This window comes from Photinus pyralis, unplaced genomic scaffold (genome assembly GCF_008802855.1).
Source record: "Photinus pyralis isolate 1611_PpyrPB1 unplaced genomic scaffold, Ppyr1.3 Ppyr1.4_LG5, whole genome shotgun sequence".
Lineage (NCBI taxonomy): Eukaryota > Metazoa > Arthropoda > Insecta > Coleoptera > Lampyridae > Photinus > Photinus pyralis.
This window is the reverse complement of record NW_022170596.1, coordinates 14,481,922-14,497,308: the sequence shown is the minus strand read 5'-3', so window position 1 is coordinate 14,497,308 and position 15,387 is coordinate 14,481,922. Positions and strand designations below refer to the sequence as shown.

The 15,387-nt window shown below is 37.6% G+C and overlaps 2 protein-coding genes across 4 annotated transcripts in view; one reads left to right on the top strand and one right to left on the bottom strand.

Moving 5' to 3' along the window:
- Positions 1-1,893: 1,893 nt before the first annotated feature.
- The window catches only part of LOC116170946 (SET domain-containing protein SmydA-8-like), a 56,837-nt gene continuing 43,343 nt past the window's right edge, over positions 1,894-15,387 (bottom strand). The window contains exon 5 of one of the 3 annotated variants that reach the window (XM_031487527.1): positions 1,894-2,221. The gene's annotated coding sequence lies outside the window, so the exon portion shown is untranslated. The remainder of the gene's footprint in view (positions 2,222-15,387) is intronic. The other 2 variants (XM_031487525.1, XM_031487526.1) reach the window with 2 other exon arrangements.
- The window catches only part of LOC116170945 (monocarboxylate transporter 5), a 31,923-nt gene continuing 27,402 nt past the window's right edge, over positions 10,867-15,387 (top strand). The window contains exon 1 of the mRNA XM_031487524.1: positions 10,867-11,159. Coding sequence (XP_031343384.1) covers positions 11,033-11,159 — 127 coding nt within the window. The 5' untranslated portion in view covers positions 10,867-11,032. The remainder of the gene's footprint in view (positions 11,160-15,387) is intronic.

Sequence of the window (15,387 nt, the reverse complement as noted above, 5' to 3'; positions counted from 1 at the left end):
ATGATTGACTGTTACACAATATACAGAGAGGTCTTATTGGAGAAGCTTTTTCGAAATGTTATGTAAATTTGTGGGTTAATGTTCCTGTATAGGAGCCTGACCATGTATTTGCGTGTGAACAGTAGGTAGCGTGAGCTTGTCGCGCCATGAAACAACGTTATAATGGGAAGTACGTGACGGTCCCGCCGAATCTAATCTATTTTGTTATCAGGGCGCTGCGCACATGGGAATTGCCAATTCTCCGCTAGGGTCCTGGAAAATTGTTATCTAAAGATGTTGACAGACGGACAACAAATTTTTACTTCGCTTAACAATGTAATAACAAACCTTTCATTAAGATTCCATAACTTTTTTGCGCATTTTTAATACCGATTAAATACGTTTTCACATACACAGGCTGACTGCCCACAAATTTAGCGTCAAAAAATGTACATGCCATCAAACCGTCGCAAAAAAGAGGAGTCTTCTCGTTTTCTCCAGTGTTTATTGAAACATCACTTGCTCTACCAACAAACTCTGGCTTTAAAAATCCGTAAATAAAACTCAAATCAAAATTTGATTAGATAAACGCCATCGACGGCGGAACGCGCCAAACATCCCCACTTCTCGCATTCTATATCAGCGAAACAACACGTTTTGCCTAACAATAAACTCCTTATCGCAGAGACAAAAATAAAACATACAAAGGTGCCACTACGCTAATTCGGACGGTACAAGTAAATTCAACTTTTGGGTTTTTAGATATTAAAAAAAGTTGCCAAGGAGAAAATCAGTTGAATACAGAGAGCGAAAGTTTGAAAGTTATCGCGAATATGAACTCTTTTAAGTCTGTACTAAGGAAAGTTGACAATAAATAAACAGCATAACGTAAGCCGGAACCGAATTTCACTATATGTTCGAAGATAGCTCATTTTCAATGTCAAATTCGTCTTGCAACGGATTGCGTTAATTTTGCAATCACGTAAAATTTCCAAGAAAAAGCTACGCTATCTTCCTTTAAAAAGTACAGGAATTTCTACGCATTGGTTAGTGGACTTTCTGGAGATAGATAACGTGCTCGAGTCGCATTTACTAATTGTACTAATTACACGTATATGAACTATACGATTGGATTTGAAGTAAATAGATCAAGCTAGATTTCAAGTTTTAGATGTTTCAAAACAACAAAAGTTACAAAAGGGAGAAATAAATCGTAAACACGGTACTGATCTTAGGGGTCTCTCAATCCGGCACTGCAATTGTGACTACTTACAGTAGGCAACTCTAGAAAAAAACTCCGAATAAAGCCATCTAACTTTCGAGTCGAAACGACGGACATTCGGTTTCACTTTAGCATCTCGGCAGCAATCAAACCGGACTCGATAGCACGTTGGGTAAAACCTACTTGACCGATTCTTTTATATGCTGGAACGTGAGACATAATCCGAAAGAGAATTGAGTAATCTGCAAAATTTTGTACGTAAGAAAAGGCAAGAGCATACCACAAAAACTTTCTTCGGGACAAAAAATCTGGCATAACCCACATAAATACACGAAATAAATGAATTACGACAACAAAATGCAAAATAACATCTCAACAAATGGTACAATAAAAATCAGATATCGAGTCAAATGCAAGCAACAGATACACCGAAGAATCGGACTGTCTGTATGAGGTATTTAATCCACGGAATGGTCAAATCGAAGCATACAATGCAACAGTACACTGATAATAAACTTCCTCGTGAATACATAAATAAATACTTAATAAGCAATATAAAGACATAAACACTTGTACAGTATAACAAATAAACAAGATTCAGGTAACAGTACTGAAAACATGGAGTATGCCACGCTTCAATATCAGTATTTTATGCAAAATGTAAATAACAAATTGTGACATGAAATTCATTGTTAAATAGGTAGTACAAGAAAGAATAAAATTAGTACACTTTCCAAACAAGCACAACAAAGTAAGTGCTGGAGGACGCAACATTACTTAAACTCCGCTCGGATCCGCGTACCATTACCGAACTGAGTAACTGACGCAGGACGCTACCTTTCTCTCGAGTTGTCAGAAATCCTTCCACATCTGCGCAGAAAGCGAAGCATTCATGGTTGTTGTATACACAGAGCGTTTCGTATTTTTTCCGGTATGGCGATTCTTTCAGTTGTGAGGTGTGTTGCCTAACCATAGGCGTATGTAAACACATACTTTTCCTGTTCTATCCCAGTTCTATTTCTGTAAAAGTTTTACTAAAAAACACGCGGTCAGGTTATCTCTAATTCTAAATACTAAATGATTTGATTGCAAACAATAACAAATATTCTCTTTGCCGTTACCACTGCTTTCTTGACTTCCTGTGAAAATTATACAACACAGGTTGCATAACCGCAGAGAATTGCCTCCCAATCATACCAAACGCGGGTAATGGTTTCATAGTTCAATCAAGTTCATCCGACACAAAGGTTTTTGATCGATTATTAAGGAGAGGGAGTTGATAATTTTGCGGTGTCTGTCCGTCTGTCCGTCCGTTAGCACGATATCTCGATAACGAATGGACCGACTACGATAAAATTTAGTAGATGGATTTTTTATCCAATTTGTAGATCGGAGTTCGTGAGTTGGCAATGTAGTCCAAAAAATAAGGAAGGTCCTTTTGACATCTCCGTGAGTTATGAACCGAATTGTATCAAATTCAATATGCGTATAGTTTTGGCGATATAAAACGCAATTCCAAAAATTAAGCCTAATCAATCAACATTCACATTCGCATCTCTACCATTTATAAACAGAATTGCAAAGTATTTTATTTATGAAGGTATTGAAATGAAATTTGATACATAGCCACTTGGAATAAAAGCAAATTTAATGGCAAATTCAAAATTTAGTTTTGCGCACGCGCAGTGCCAACTTTCTTATTTATGGAGGCATTCAAATTAATTTGATACTTGGAATAAAAGCAAATGTACGTAGCGTCATTTTCCAAATTTGGTTGTGTGTAGAATGTGTAGTGCCAACTTTCTTGTTTATGGAAGCAATTAAATAAAATTTCATACCATATACACTTTCAATAAAAGCAAAACTAACATCAGGTTTAAAATTTGGTTTTGCACATGCTATAGCCATACCCAGGAGCTCGTTTTCTATATTTGTTTAGTTTATTTAATATTGAAATAGAATAAATTTCTAGAAAAAATAACGTTATCTTTGCTTAAATACGTAATCAATGCTGTTATCATAATCGAATTGGTTTGATATAAGAGTAGGCGCCAGTTAAGTAGCCTAAATTGATTTTTGATCTCACCATCCCTTATCTTTTAATCACTAGAAGTGAATAGATGCCTTAATACTTTAAAAAAGATGATGCATCTAAATGAAATTACACTTTTATATTGATCTCTTCACTTTTGGACTGTTTAAAGTGCGATAACCTCGGCGGTAACACCTAGAGTAATGCTGTTATAAAAGGTGTGCAAATTTATCTCCGACGTTTCATGTCAACTGGACGTTTACAAATTTCATTTTCGGAAGCATTTTAAAGATATGTATATGGGTCATGTTCAATACTTTCTAGGTGCGACATCATTCGTAATTCATCCCCTTTGTGCTTAGTAGGCGATATAAAAGTTGAAAGTTAACTGATACTACTTCATATTTATGAGTTTATCGGCAAATGATGAATTGATGTTCTGAGTTTGAAAGGGGACGGGGTGAGTAGTGCACTATCTTTATTGTAGGATCTCATTATTTATATATGCCTATTGCGTCCACATTTCAAGATACTTAGGTATTGTACGACGTCTTGTTATTTGATCACGGTTACGCTTAGATGATTGAATCATTTCTTATTTATAACTGCTTTTGGTGTAGGTACAAGCCTCGTGAAGTGTCGCTGTCTCATACGCTATTCAACATCCATCACAATTTCGCAAGGGTAGAAAGAAGCGTTAGCCGCGGTCGCAATGCGTTAATCAGGAATGGCTAATAAAGTTGGATTCCTTATTAAACTTTTACGTATCTTTGAATATGGGCTCCTCGCTTTAATTGGCAATTACTGTTTTTGAAAGTACTCTCCGGATTTCCTTTAGAATATTCGTGCATGTATAGCGTTTGCTGGTGAGCAAATAATGAAGATTTATATAAACCTCATAAATTCTGGTATGCTATGGCTACCGGTAAAAGCGGATAAATTAAAATCTACCACAGAATTAGTGCTGTAGTAGGTAGATCATATCGTCGCGTGTTTAAGGGAAAAGGTGTAATTCGTTTTGGTGTTGCGAAAAAGGAAGCAGCTGGAATAAATACATCTGCTTAGAATTTGCTTGAAAAGCGCGTATTTTTCACTCTCATTAATTAGTGTAAATTGCCCTTTAATTAAATGGAGGAAATTCATCGCGTTTGATATATAAGTATAACCTGGTTAAAAGACGGGAAATGCGTAAATAAGGTGGCAAAGACAATAAAAAGAAGACTAAAAATAAAATCCAGCTTTTTCCGATCATCATGGCCCATTTTACTCGATCTACTACTGTTATGAAGAGTTATTTTTCCTCTCCACCGCCACACTTTTTAACCAGGCCGTTCTTCTTCAAAGGTACTTGATGCTTGTATCTACTTTTGATGGTGTCTCTTTGGCTGTCTGTGAACACGATAACTCAATAACTGGCAAACGCTTGATCCGATTCTGTTGAAACTATGCCTATAGGTCGCATGTAACAAGCCTATTGAAAATGACCGCTATAGCGTGTTTATTTTTACAAATACCTATGTATAATATTTTGTTTATGTTTACCCAACTTATTAATTAATGAATATTACATGATGATTATGATGTTTTTTAAACATTCAATCTTCAATTGTAAATGACTCCGAATCGGCTGGAAATAAATTTAAATCTTATATCTTTGACTCAGAAGACTTATGTGACTTAATATTGAATTTAAATCGAAAACTGTGTACTTTCTGAGTACAGACAAGACTATTGGTTACAGTGGAAAATTCATTTTAAAAGTTGAAAACAACTTTAAAAAATGTTTCTATTTACTGTTTAAACGTCAAAATTCTAATGCCTCAAAATGCTTAAAAGAATCGGTCTGTAATGAAATTAAATGAAAAATTATCTTAATTATACAACGTCTAAATCTATCCCTTGAATTGTTCAATTTTGGAATACTGGATCGCCCTCTATTTTACTCTAGTGAAATTGAACTGATGGTGACTGCTGGCTCATACCGGGAAAATATTTATTTCCAAGTAGTACTCGATGTTAAGTAATCCAAATATCGCAGTTCATTTTAGTAAAAAGTACTAATTGTCTGCAAAGCGGTTTACGTCAGGTAAGTATCGCTGACGTCAAAAATCAATTTTACTGTCGAACGTTGACTCGGTTTTAACTTCTCGCGTCGGATTTCCGCAAATCGTACGGACGAAATTTGACTTAATAAACCGATACAACGAAATATCGAAGGATCCTCAGTATTACAATAACTTTTAACAATAATTTATTTTAATGTTACAAAATACATCAAATTCATGTCTTGGCCATTGAGATAATGCTCTTAATCTTGTTTTGATCAAAATCCATGTGGTCGCCAAAAATAGATCAAATTCATGTTTTGATCATTGAGATAATGCTCTTGGTCTTTTTCCCAACGTTCTTGGTGCATAAATAACGATTTTGACATGTTTTGATCAAAATTCATGTGGTCGCAAAAAATAGATCAAATTCATGTTTTGGTCATTGAGATGATGCTCTTAGTCTTTTTCCCAACGATGTTGGTGCATAAATAACGATTTTGACATGTTTTGATCAAAATCCATATGGTCGCCAGAAATGCATCAAATTTATGTCTTGAGCATTGAGATAATGCCCCTAGTCTTTTTCTCGACGATCTTGGTGCATAAATAACGATTTTGATTATTTTGATCAAAACCCATATGGCCATAATTTAACATTTTTGAATCACACACATGCGGTTATCAAATGTGCACGTGATGTACTCTTGCTGCATCAAGATAATGCGTTTGAAACCTTTTAAAACTCTAAATTCATGTATAAAGTGTAATTTTTGCTACATTTTGCTCTAAAACTTTCGAGCTATACCACAGAGAAGAGTTATATTAAAGTATTACACATCTAAGAGTCATAGGGAATAATCTAGCGGAAGTCCCAATCCGATACATGACCTAGGGAATGAAATATGTTGATTTCTATTATATTGAGCCCGTAGTTTTTCCTGTTCCCGATTCACTCGAAGTCCTATAACTTTTGTTCCTATTGAACCAGCTTCCTGAAAATCAATAGCGTCCGTCCTTAATGTCCAAAGAACCCGTACACCAAATTTCAACTCAATCGGCCACTTTTAAAAAGAGTTAGAGCGCACACGGACGGACGGACGGACGGACGGACGACAATTCAAAACTATAAAGGATCTGAGGATCCTTAATAACCGATGAATTTACTTTCTGTTAGACAATTTATACTTTTATTATTATTACCAATGAAGGTTTCTCTTTAATTGTGAACCGAAAGATTGCTCTTTAACTGAAAAAGACTACGAGCTACACACGCAAAATTTTCTTCTAGTGGTTGATTTTACTTACTGACTCAATTCAAGTCCACGTATTGTGAACTAAAACCACTCTACCGCTTCGAGACACATGTTATGTAATCGCAGGCGTATCGTTATCTTTTTCACACGCACCCTCCCGTGGTTAATTACCAGTCCTCTTGGAAACTTCTTAAATCGTACTATTTCACCCTCATAATAATTTCAAAAGCCCATAACGTGACTTCCCGCTGACCGCTGCTCCCTTTCTGAAATGTTTCAGAATACGCCTTCAAAATGGTGTTAATTGGTTACAGCGACAATCTTTACTCGTTCAGCAATCAACTTTGTTCCTTCTCAACAATCCAACACAGTAGCAAAACTATTGCCAGACGCCTCGACCGTTATGAATTGCACTCTCAGTAATTCGCTGATTATAAGTAGATTGAAATCATCAGAAAATGACGCGTAAACAAAGCAAAATCTTAACTTTTAATGTTATTGATGAAACTTGTAAACTAATAATTATCCATGCATGAAGAGCCAAATTTGTTTGTGGATTCCACAATCGGAACGTGACAAATTTTTCTCTGAAGGAGACAGAAATATCCACACATAATCTAAAATCAAAACAAACCCGATCAAGGATCGAAATACGGGTAACTTTAAACAATTACAAGTACATTTACAGCTAGTAGAGCGTTGGACTATAAATCCGGAGGTCGGGTGTTCGAACCTGGGTTGAGGTGAATTTTTCATCTGTGGCACAGATGGGAATTAAGACCTTCTGCAGAGGCACCTCTAAAAGCATTATGCAGGTCACTCTGTAATTGGGCGCAAGCCTGTTGAGGGCCCAGAACAAGAGAGGGATAATAAATAAGTAAATAATTATTGATAATTATATTTTCCCTTGGTTGAGGTGACCAAGCTATTATGGCTGTTATATAATTATATAAAATGTAGACAAATAATTAATTCGTAATGGCGTCGTGCTTGTGCGGTGTTGATTGTCTTCCCCTCCCCACGACTCGACCTATCTATGAAAGTACATGTCAATCTGGTGCATAACACTGACAGATACCGGTGATATTGTCATTGCATGTGGTTCGTCATTTGACCCAGGGTGCTTAAACTAATATATAATCCAAAAACTAACCTGGTTTAAATTGGTTCCAAATCCAAATAAACCGAATATCCTCAAGGATCGCACAAAGTAACAGGTGGTTATGCAAATGGCGCCTACTTACGTATTCGACAAATCCACCTTTATATCCTCCAAGGTGAGAGAAACTCGATCCAACGTCAACAATTAAAGCGACCTTTAATTTATTCATACGACTACCATCAAAATAGTGTTCGTAATGTAAAAGAAAACGTCAATAAGGAAATCAATATACTGTAACTAATTTGCCGTTTGTCTAGCCGGTCCCGAAGAGATATTTTAATTATATCTCAGAAATCGCTCTCATCTTAATATTTTAATTATCTTCGCAGCATCTGAAAGCTCTTTTCGGATGGAAAAGTGGGGAAAATTAATATTGTCTGATACGTTAAGTAATGATTGATCGATGGCAATTTACAAGGACTCACTCGCTTACACGTAAATAAATCTGATAAAGTAACTTGTCGCTTGATCCAAAAATTACAATTACCGGTGGGCTTCACTGGACTACCGAATTTGGAAATTTCAGTCCGGTCATTTTTGACCGGTAGCTAATCGGATGTGTTGTAGCAAACTTCGTCTGATGATTGGATTGTGTCTAGTGTCAAACGAAGCGCGCTTAATTGGCATGAGGTTTGAGACTGGTCCCGGATTTTTGTGATAACTAGAAGCCGAGAAATTAATGAAAGCCGCTTTGGGAAATTTCGGCCCTTTCCGTGTACCGTAATTCCCTTTTTGATTATTTCCCAGTGCCCCACCTTCCGTCCCTCGAATCGCCGTTTCCTCCGTCTGATTACTTCTACAGATATCATTCCAAAACCGCCGACCTTTACCAGACAGAAGCAGAGTGTCCGAATCTTCTGGTGGCGCTCGTGTTACCGTATTGTCCCATCGCAAAACCAAATTTTGAAACTGGCGTTAGATTTTCCTTTATTCCAAGTGCCTATGTATAAAATTTCATTTAAATACTTTTATAAATAAAAAAGTTTGCAATTCGGTTTATAAATGGACGAGATGCGAAAAGGGCACTGTGAATTTTGAATCGATTCGACTAAACTTTGGGCATTGCGTATTATACCGCTAAAGCTATGCCCATATTGAATTTCATGCAATTCAGTTCATAACTAACGGAGATGTCAAAGCGATCGGACATTTCTAAACAAAGTTACCGTTCACACGGACAGATAGATGGACAGACAGACAATGGAACTGACGGACAGACCAACAGACAGACGATAGACAGCAATACAAAATTATAAACGATTTCTAGGATCGTTAATAAACGGCAAAAGTGTAAAATTATGGAACATGTAAAATAGTTTTTTTTACAATATAACTTTTTTAGCAATAAACGCAGAAAAAATTCCTTCCTTGGTGCAAGCTTCGACACCATAACGAACCAAATATCTCAAACTCAAATAGCTCTTAATATAAAGAACTAGTAGCGTCCCAACGGATGCACGGACGGACGGACGGACGGAAGTGGTCACAATAGCGCTTTTTTTGTGGAAATGCGCTAAAAAGTAAAACCAACATGAATATTTCACTAGTTTGAAGAATGGTCCAATAATAGCACGACTTGAATTGACCAATACAGTGTAGTCCAGGCCCGAGTGGGTTTGACCTTGCACATTTCTGAGACAAAGAACCATGATGCAGGGTGTATGTTTTTTGGGTCGCTGAATCCGAATTTGATATTTGTACAAATATCCGCATGTCGCGGGAGCCGCCATCTTGGAAAAATGGCGGAAAATCGGCTGTTTTCCACAAAACCCCAAATAACTTATTTGGTATCGGTTTTTTGGCGAAAAAAATTCAGTAATAAATTAAAGTACATAAAATTTCCTTTGAGATGAGCTCTTGTTGATGAAAATCGGATAAAAACTGACGCCACTACAGTGCGACGAAATTCGGCCCAAAAATGAAGTTTTCCCAGTTTTCAATATTTACTCCGTGTGCACCGCCGGCCGGTTGGGTTGCCTACCTACAGGCGCGAAATTCCAGAAGGTAAATTTGGCTCTGGCACCCTTATTTTAGATTTCCGAGCCCAAGTGTCCTATATCAAAATACTCCCCTACGCACCACCTACACGCTCCCAAACGGTGGCAGGTACTATAGGAATCACCCTGTATAGATAATCATAATGTGATAATTCTTCAACGTAAATGCATGTACTGACACGTGATGGTAATCAATCAATGTCGCTCATTTGAGTATGTTTGTCATTATGCTACCCTTCATGGCTTCATCATTTATTATTTACCGGAAGCGGAGGTATGCCAACCTGATTTGGTTTTCCTCAAAATCTACACTACGGTAGGGAGGGTAGGCAGTGAGAATTAGAAGAAACACAAATACCTGCGAACAATTTGAGTAACGCATATCGTATACAGCATGTAGTGTTTTTTTTTACCATAAAAAAATGTGCGATATCGAGTTGCAAAGTTATTAACCATTTAATGACATAAAACATACATTGAACCGAACTGTACTAATCGAATTTAACTGATTTACTGGCGTCAATTTTCCGCATTGAACGCTGTACTTAACAAATACAAATTGTTTGCCTCACGTGGATCTAAAACCTTGTCACGAGACCTCCATTCCAAGTTCACCGGCAAATTAGTCATTGAATTGAAATCATACGCGCTAATGACGAATTTAATTAAAAATTCACGAGAGGAAAACTACTAAACGAGGGAAACCTTTCGAAAGCAAGAAATTCTATTTCAGATCTCTTTGTCCATTGGCATTTATGTCGCGCTTAAAACTGACTAAATTATTTAAGAGAATGGGTCTTCCAATTAGTGTGCGTGCATTTAGCATTTGAGAGATGCTAAAATATTAATTGCGCGTGTATGAGATTTCTTTACTTCAAACGGTTTGGGGTAGGATTTGATATTTTATGCAACGCGAATGAACGCGAATCGGTAATATAAAACCCAATTTTGCGCCTTTAAAGAAACCGCGAGCATTTACGGGTTAAATTTGGTTTCCGCTATAAATATCAAACGTTTTGAGCAACGTCTAGCTATTGTTAGATCTAGATTAAAATACACGGGTATGAATGAATTTCCTAACCTACTTTCCGATAACGAAAATTCGCTTTATGAGACGCGTAGTAAAATCAACGTAAATTTAGTTTTAGTTAAAAATGAGTGTGTCGGAATTCAAAAATGATTGGTTTATTGTAGATCGTAGTGGAAATGATATCAGCCACCGACTCCCATACGGCAGATAGAGAAATGTATTCGCAGTTTCATTTTCACTTGAGCCACGTTCGGGCGTTTAAAGGCCACGAGTGAGTTTCGCGCTGCACAATACGAGTAGAGTGATAGAATGACGCTTCCACTTCCAGCGAAAAACTCAGAGGATGAAGAAGATCAGGATAGTGAGCTGCCCCCACCTCCCGATGGTGGATGGGGATGGGCCGTTGTGTTTGGTTCCTTCATGATCCACATTATAAGTAAGTTTAGTTTACATTCCAATTTTGTGATACGCGTGAACTTGACCGCACAATTTTGAGCTGTAATAGATGCGTGCGATTAGCTGCGTATCTTCTTTAAAGTGGAAATGCGGATACTGTCCTATAAAAGGCAAACAGGAAATTAAATCGAAAGAGCTGCAACAGTTGCGTGATGGGGAAGTTTCTTTGTATTTTGTTGAATAAAAATAGGCTTTGCAACTTCAAGGTAGAATATTTTGTGTAACACGCAAGATTGTTTTGTACGCTGCAAGTTAAAAATCCAGGGATCAATTTTAATTCGTTTGTTCACACACGCACCTTAACGTGTTCTACTTTATCTGTAGCATAGTCAAAATAATGCCCATTGCTTCAAACGCTTCGTGAAACACGAACACTTGGCAAATTGGTCCTGACCACTTGCACATCTATCAAGCTTCCGTACTGATTTGTGCCACAGCCCACAACACACATTTTTCCACTAAACTACAAAATCTAAACTGTGCATTTCATTAGTTTTTCACCCACAAAGATCACATGAAAATTTTTGCTTTGTCACGGTGTAAAAAGTGCATTGCTCCAATGTTTACTAACCATAAGACATTGGCCGGTGTTCTAAACATTTGTGAATTCGTTTACTTACCGCAACGTAAATAGCTTTCCCATTTTTTTCATGTCAATAGTTGGCAAGCCTCCTCTTCACTATTTACTCAAAAAAATTCATTAGGTTAAGGCGCCGAGGCGCCAGTTCACAATATCAAAAATATAAAACACAAAATCGAAAATAGTCCATGTCCATTAAAGGAAGCTGGAAAAAACGCACGGTGCAAACCAAAATCAACAATAAATAAACAATGAGCCTGCATCGATATGACCTGAAAACGCAACGTGTCGACCTTGGGCTGTATTGAAGAAGCATTAATTCTTTCCCGTATTCAGAGACTTTTTTTTCAAATAGGCCCGATCGTTAATATAAGAGGCTACCGCTTGGTCACTTATTTAAAACATGGATTATACTGTTGCATCATTTCAAACACACAGTCAGACAAAATGTGACGAAGGCCGGAAAAACACAAAATTTAGTTCATCATTTAGTAGGGACCTCAAGATTATGTGGCCGATTGTCTATAAGATAATAGGCTATAGCATAGGGGCCCTAGGTACGTGTACTAACACTGTACAGAGCAAATACTCTGTGGTCTAAAATGTCATTTTTGATGACTTTCAGTTTAATATTTTTAGCACATTTTTCCAAACGTCCGTCTGTACCACTACTACACGTCTCCAGTTTAAACTTTTTCGTTGTGGTTTCTTTCTTGTACGGTGTATCACAGCGCCCAGACCAAAACGACAAAAGATTTTTGGGATTAGTCACTTCCTTCTCGAGTTATTACTGATTCTGTGCGGGGAAAATGCGGTTTCGTCGGTCACGAGAGACCACATCTATACTAGTTTTATTTTTCAATACACTAAAACCACAACAAACAAGTATAAAGTGTGCACAACTCCTGTGCAGAGAAAGGGCATTTTTACCATTGGAAATGCTTATGTTTTGTATTTTTTGGATATGAAGTTACCGGTTTCGTCAATCAGAAAAGAAGACAGTGGTGTCGCGTCAAGTGTTGATTGTACCGTAACTCGGCCGCAATCAGTAGATTAAAGAAAAGTCGCGGATACTGTCGATACGATACTTACTTAATAGTGCGCAATTGTTTTGTTAATTCCAATCTAAAATTCTCGCACATCTTCTTTCATAGTATTACGAGCATGATACGATGCTTATTATTCAGAAAGTTTACGTTTGCGACACGAGAGAGCGAGTGGAGCAGGTAACCCCGAGTGAATAAGGGTTAGTTGTGTTTTACATATGGCGTTATATGGTTATCATTTCCAATGTATCCGATGGTTGCCTGGATTGGAAATCTGTGAATTTTTAAACCGAAATAGCTTAGTAAATGGTTGGGTTATAAGAGCATGCTATCGATGTTGACTTTCTTGGTAAAAGATTAATGGGGAGGAAGCTTTTTACACATAAACATTTAAAAGCCAACTGGCATACATTCAAAATCCCCCGGCACTTTATTCTGCAAATATTTGCACTGAAAGCTTTGACATCACCAATAGATCTGTCTTGCCCTGACGTTCCACTTGCCTTTTATGAGTACCATCTTCCGAAATTTCGTTGTCAAGGTATTACTTCGACTTCACCTATAGATATGGCTCGTCCATTCGATTCATTTTGCCTTTCTTCTGACAAACCATTTTCGAGATATTCGCTCTTAAGGTTTTGACATCACCAATGGATATATTTCTTCCAGGCGTCCCAATCGCCCTTTATGAGTACCCTCTCGATAAGCCGTTCTAGAGATATAAGGGAATACATCCGATCACGATAAGGGGTCGAGGAGGAGGATTATAGTTGATAGAAATTACTTCTTTTCGTTGAGATCTTTCATTGGAGTACCATGAACCAGCTCCCCCCCCCCCCCCACCCACTCTTTTGATAAAGGGTCAGAAAAAAGGGCGGCAGTTGGTAGAAAATGTTACCTTTCGTTGAAACCTTTAATTATAATACCACGAAAAATAAATTTAATTTGCAAAAAATTCCCGGACTGTAGAATCATTCCCCTAGAAATTTAATTATTTAAAAAATGCGCTAAAAACACCAATGCAAAGTATATATTTCAGTGCAATTTTGTAAAACGACCTAATCGAACTTGAAAGCCTCGAAATTTTTCCACTTGTGGAAGAATTGTGAGCATCTCTTGCATTACCTATGCGAGCAACAATTCGTGTTTTTGTTAAACAAATATAAATTGTGCACAACCCTGTGCAGATAAAGCGCATTTTTGTAAACCGAAATAACTTTATAAATGGTTGGGTTATAAGGTAGTATCATGTTATATTTATCGATTATTGGTTGATGATTAATGGGGAGGGGGCTCTTTGCAATTTTAAAGGCCGGCTGGCACACATTCAAAATCTCCGCTAAATAATGAGAGAAATTCTCGGAAATATTGCATTTTCCCTTTGAAGATAGGCACCTTTCTCCAACATTTGCGAGATATTCCCAATTAAGTTTTTACATCACCACGTCTAGATAATCTTTCCGCCCTTTGAGGGTACCTTGCTCCGGCACGGGTATTTACACTGAAAGTTTTGACATCACCAATAGATATAACTCTCGCCAGGAAAGATTGCCGGTCGCAGCACACCTTGGCACGTTCCTATCCCGGAGGTCGCTCGCATCTTTAGAAAAACACAGATTGTAGACCGGGATCAGGTCTTCTGTGACCGGCAATCTTTCCTGGCGAAAGGTTTATGTCTCGTCCTGGCGTTCCACTTGTCTTTTATAAGTAGGTACCATCTTCCGACATATCGTTTCGTTTCTTCCAATCGCCAATCCTCCTCCTACAATCCGCTCTTGAGATATGAGAGATTATATGCGATTACGATCAGGGGTATGGTACGTAAAGTCAGAAAGAAGGGCGGGAGTTGGTAGATAGCAGTCCCTTTTGTTGAGACCTTTTATTAGGATACCATGAAGGGTAGAACGTATGTTCCGCCCCCCCCCCTCATTCCAAAAATTTTACTTGGCACTACTAAATGCATGCGTATGCAAAATCTGAAACCATTAGGTTGTCGCATGTAAAACAGGTTTTACTTTCAAAAACAGTATCTAGCAATAATTCATCGGGAGTAGAGGTCCCCCCTTAAGACAACGAAATTTGATAGCCGTCCGGACACCTTCAAGGTATAGTGTACGTATTGCAACAAATTCCACAAAGCACAACTGCAGGGGAATTCCCCTAAAAGTAGTTCATCACGGCGGAAGTGGGTCCGAACAGAGTGACGGACGGACGGACAAAACGCAAACGATAGCACATTTTTTTATTTCTTAAAAAGCTAAAAATTAAAAAAAGTAGTTGCTTTTACCGAAAATTGTAACCGAGGTTATATTTCAGGGGATGTTGATTTTTTACGGTAAAGTTAAATTTTTCCCCAAAATTTGATCCACGACTAGCGTTATTTAAAAATAAATCATTCGAATTCCCTCATTTAAATAAACTTATTTGCTTTTTACCCGAAAATTTAAAAAAAACTGATCTCTTATCGGCATTGGTTACAATCTTCTACGGAATGCGCAGCGTGTTATACAAAGTTCCTGCGGTAACACGTTCAGGGGAGCAACTACTGAGTCTCGAGGGGATGAAATTCATTATGGCGCGCA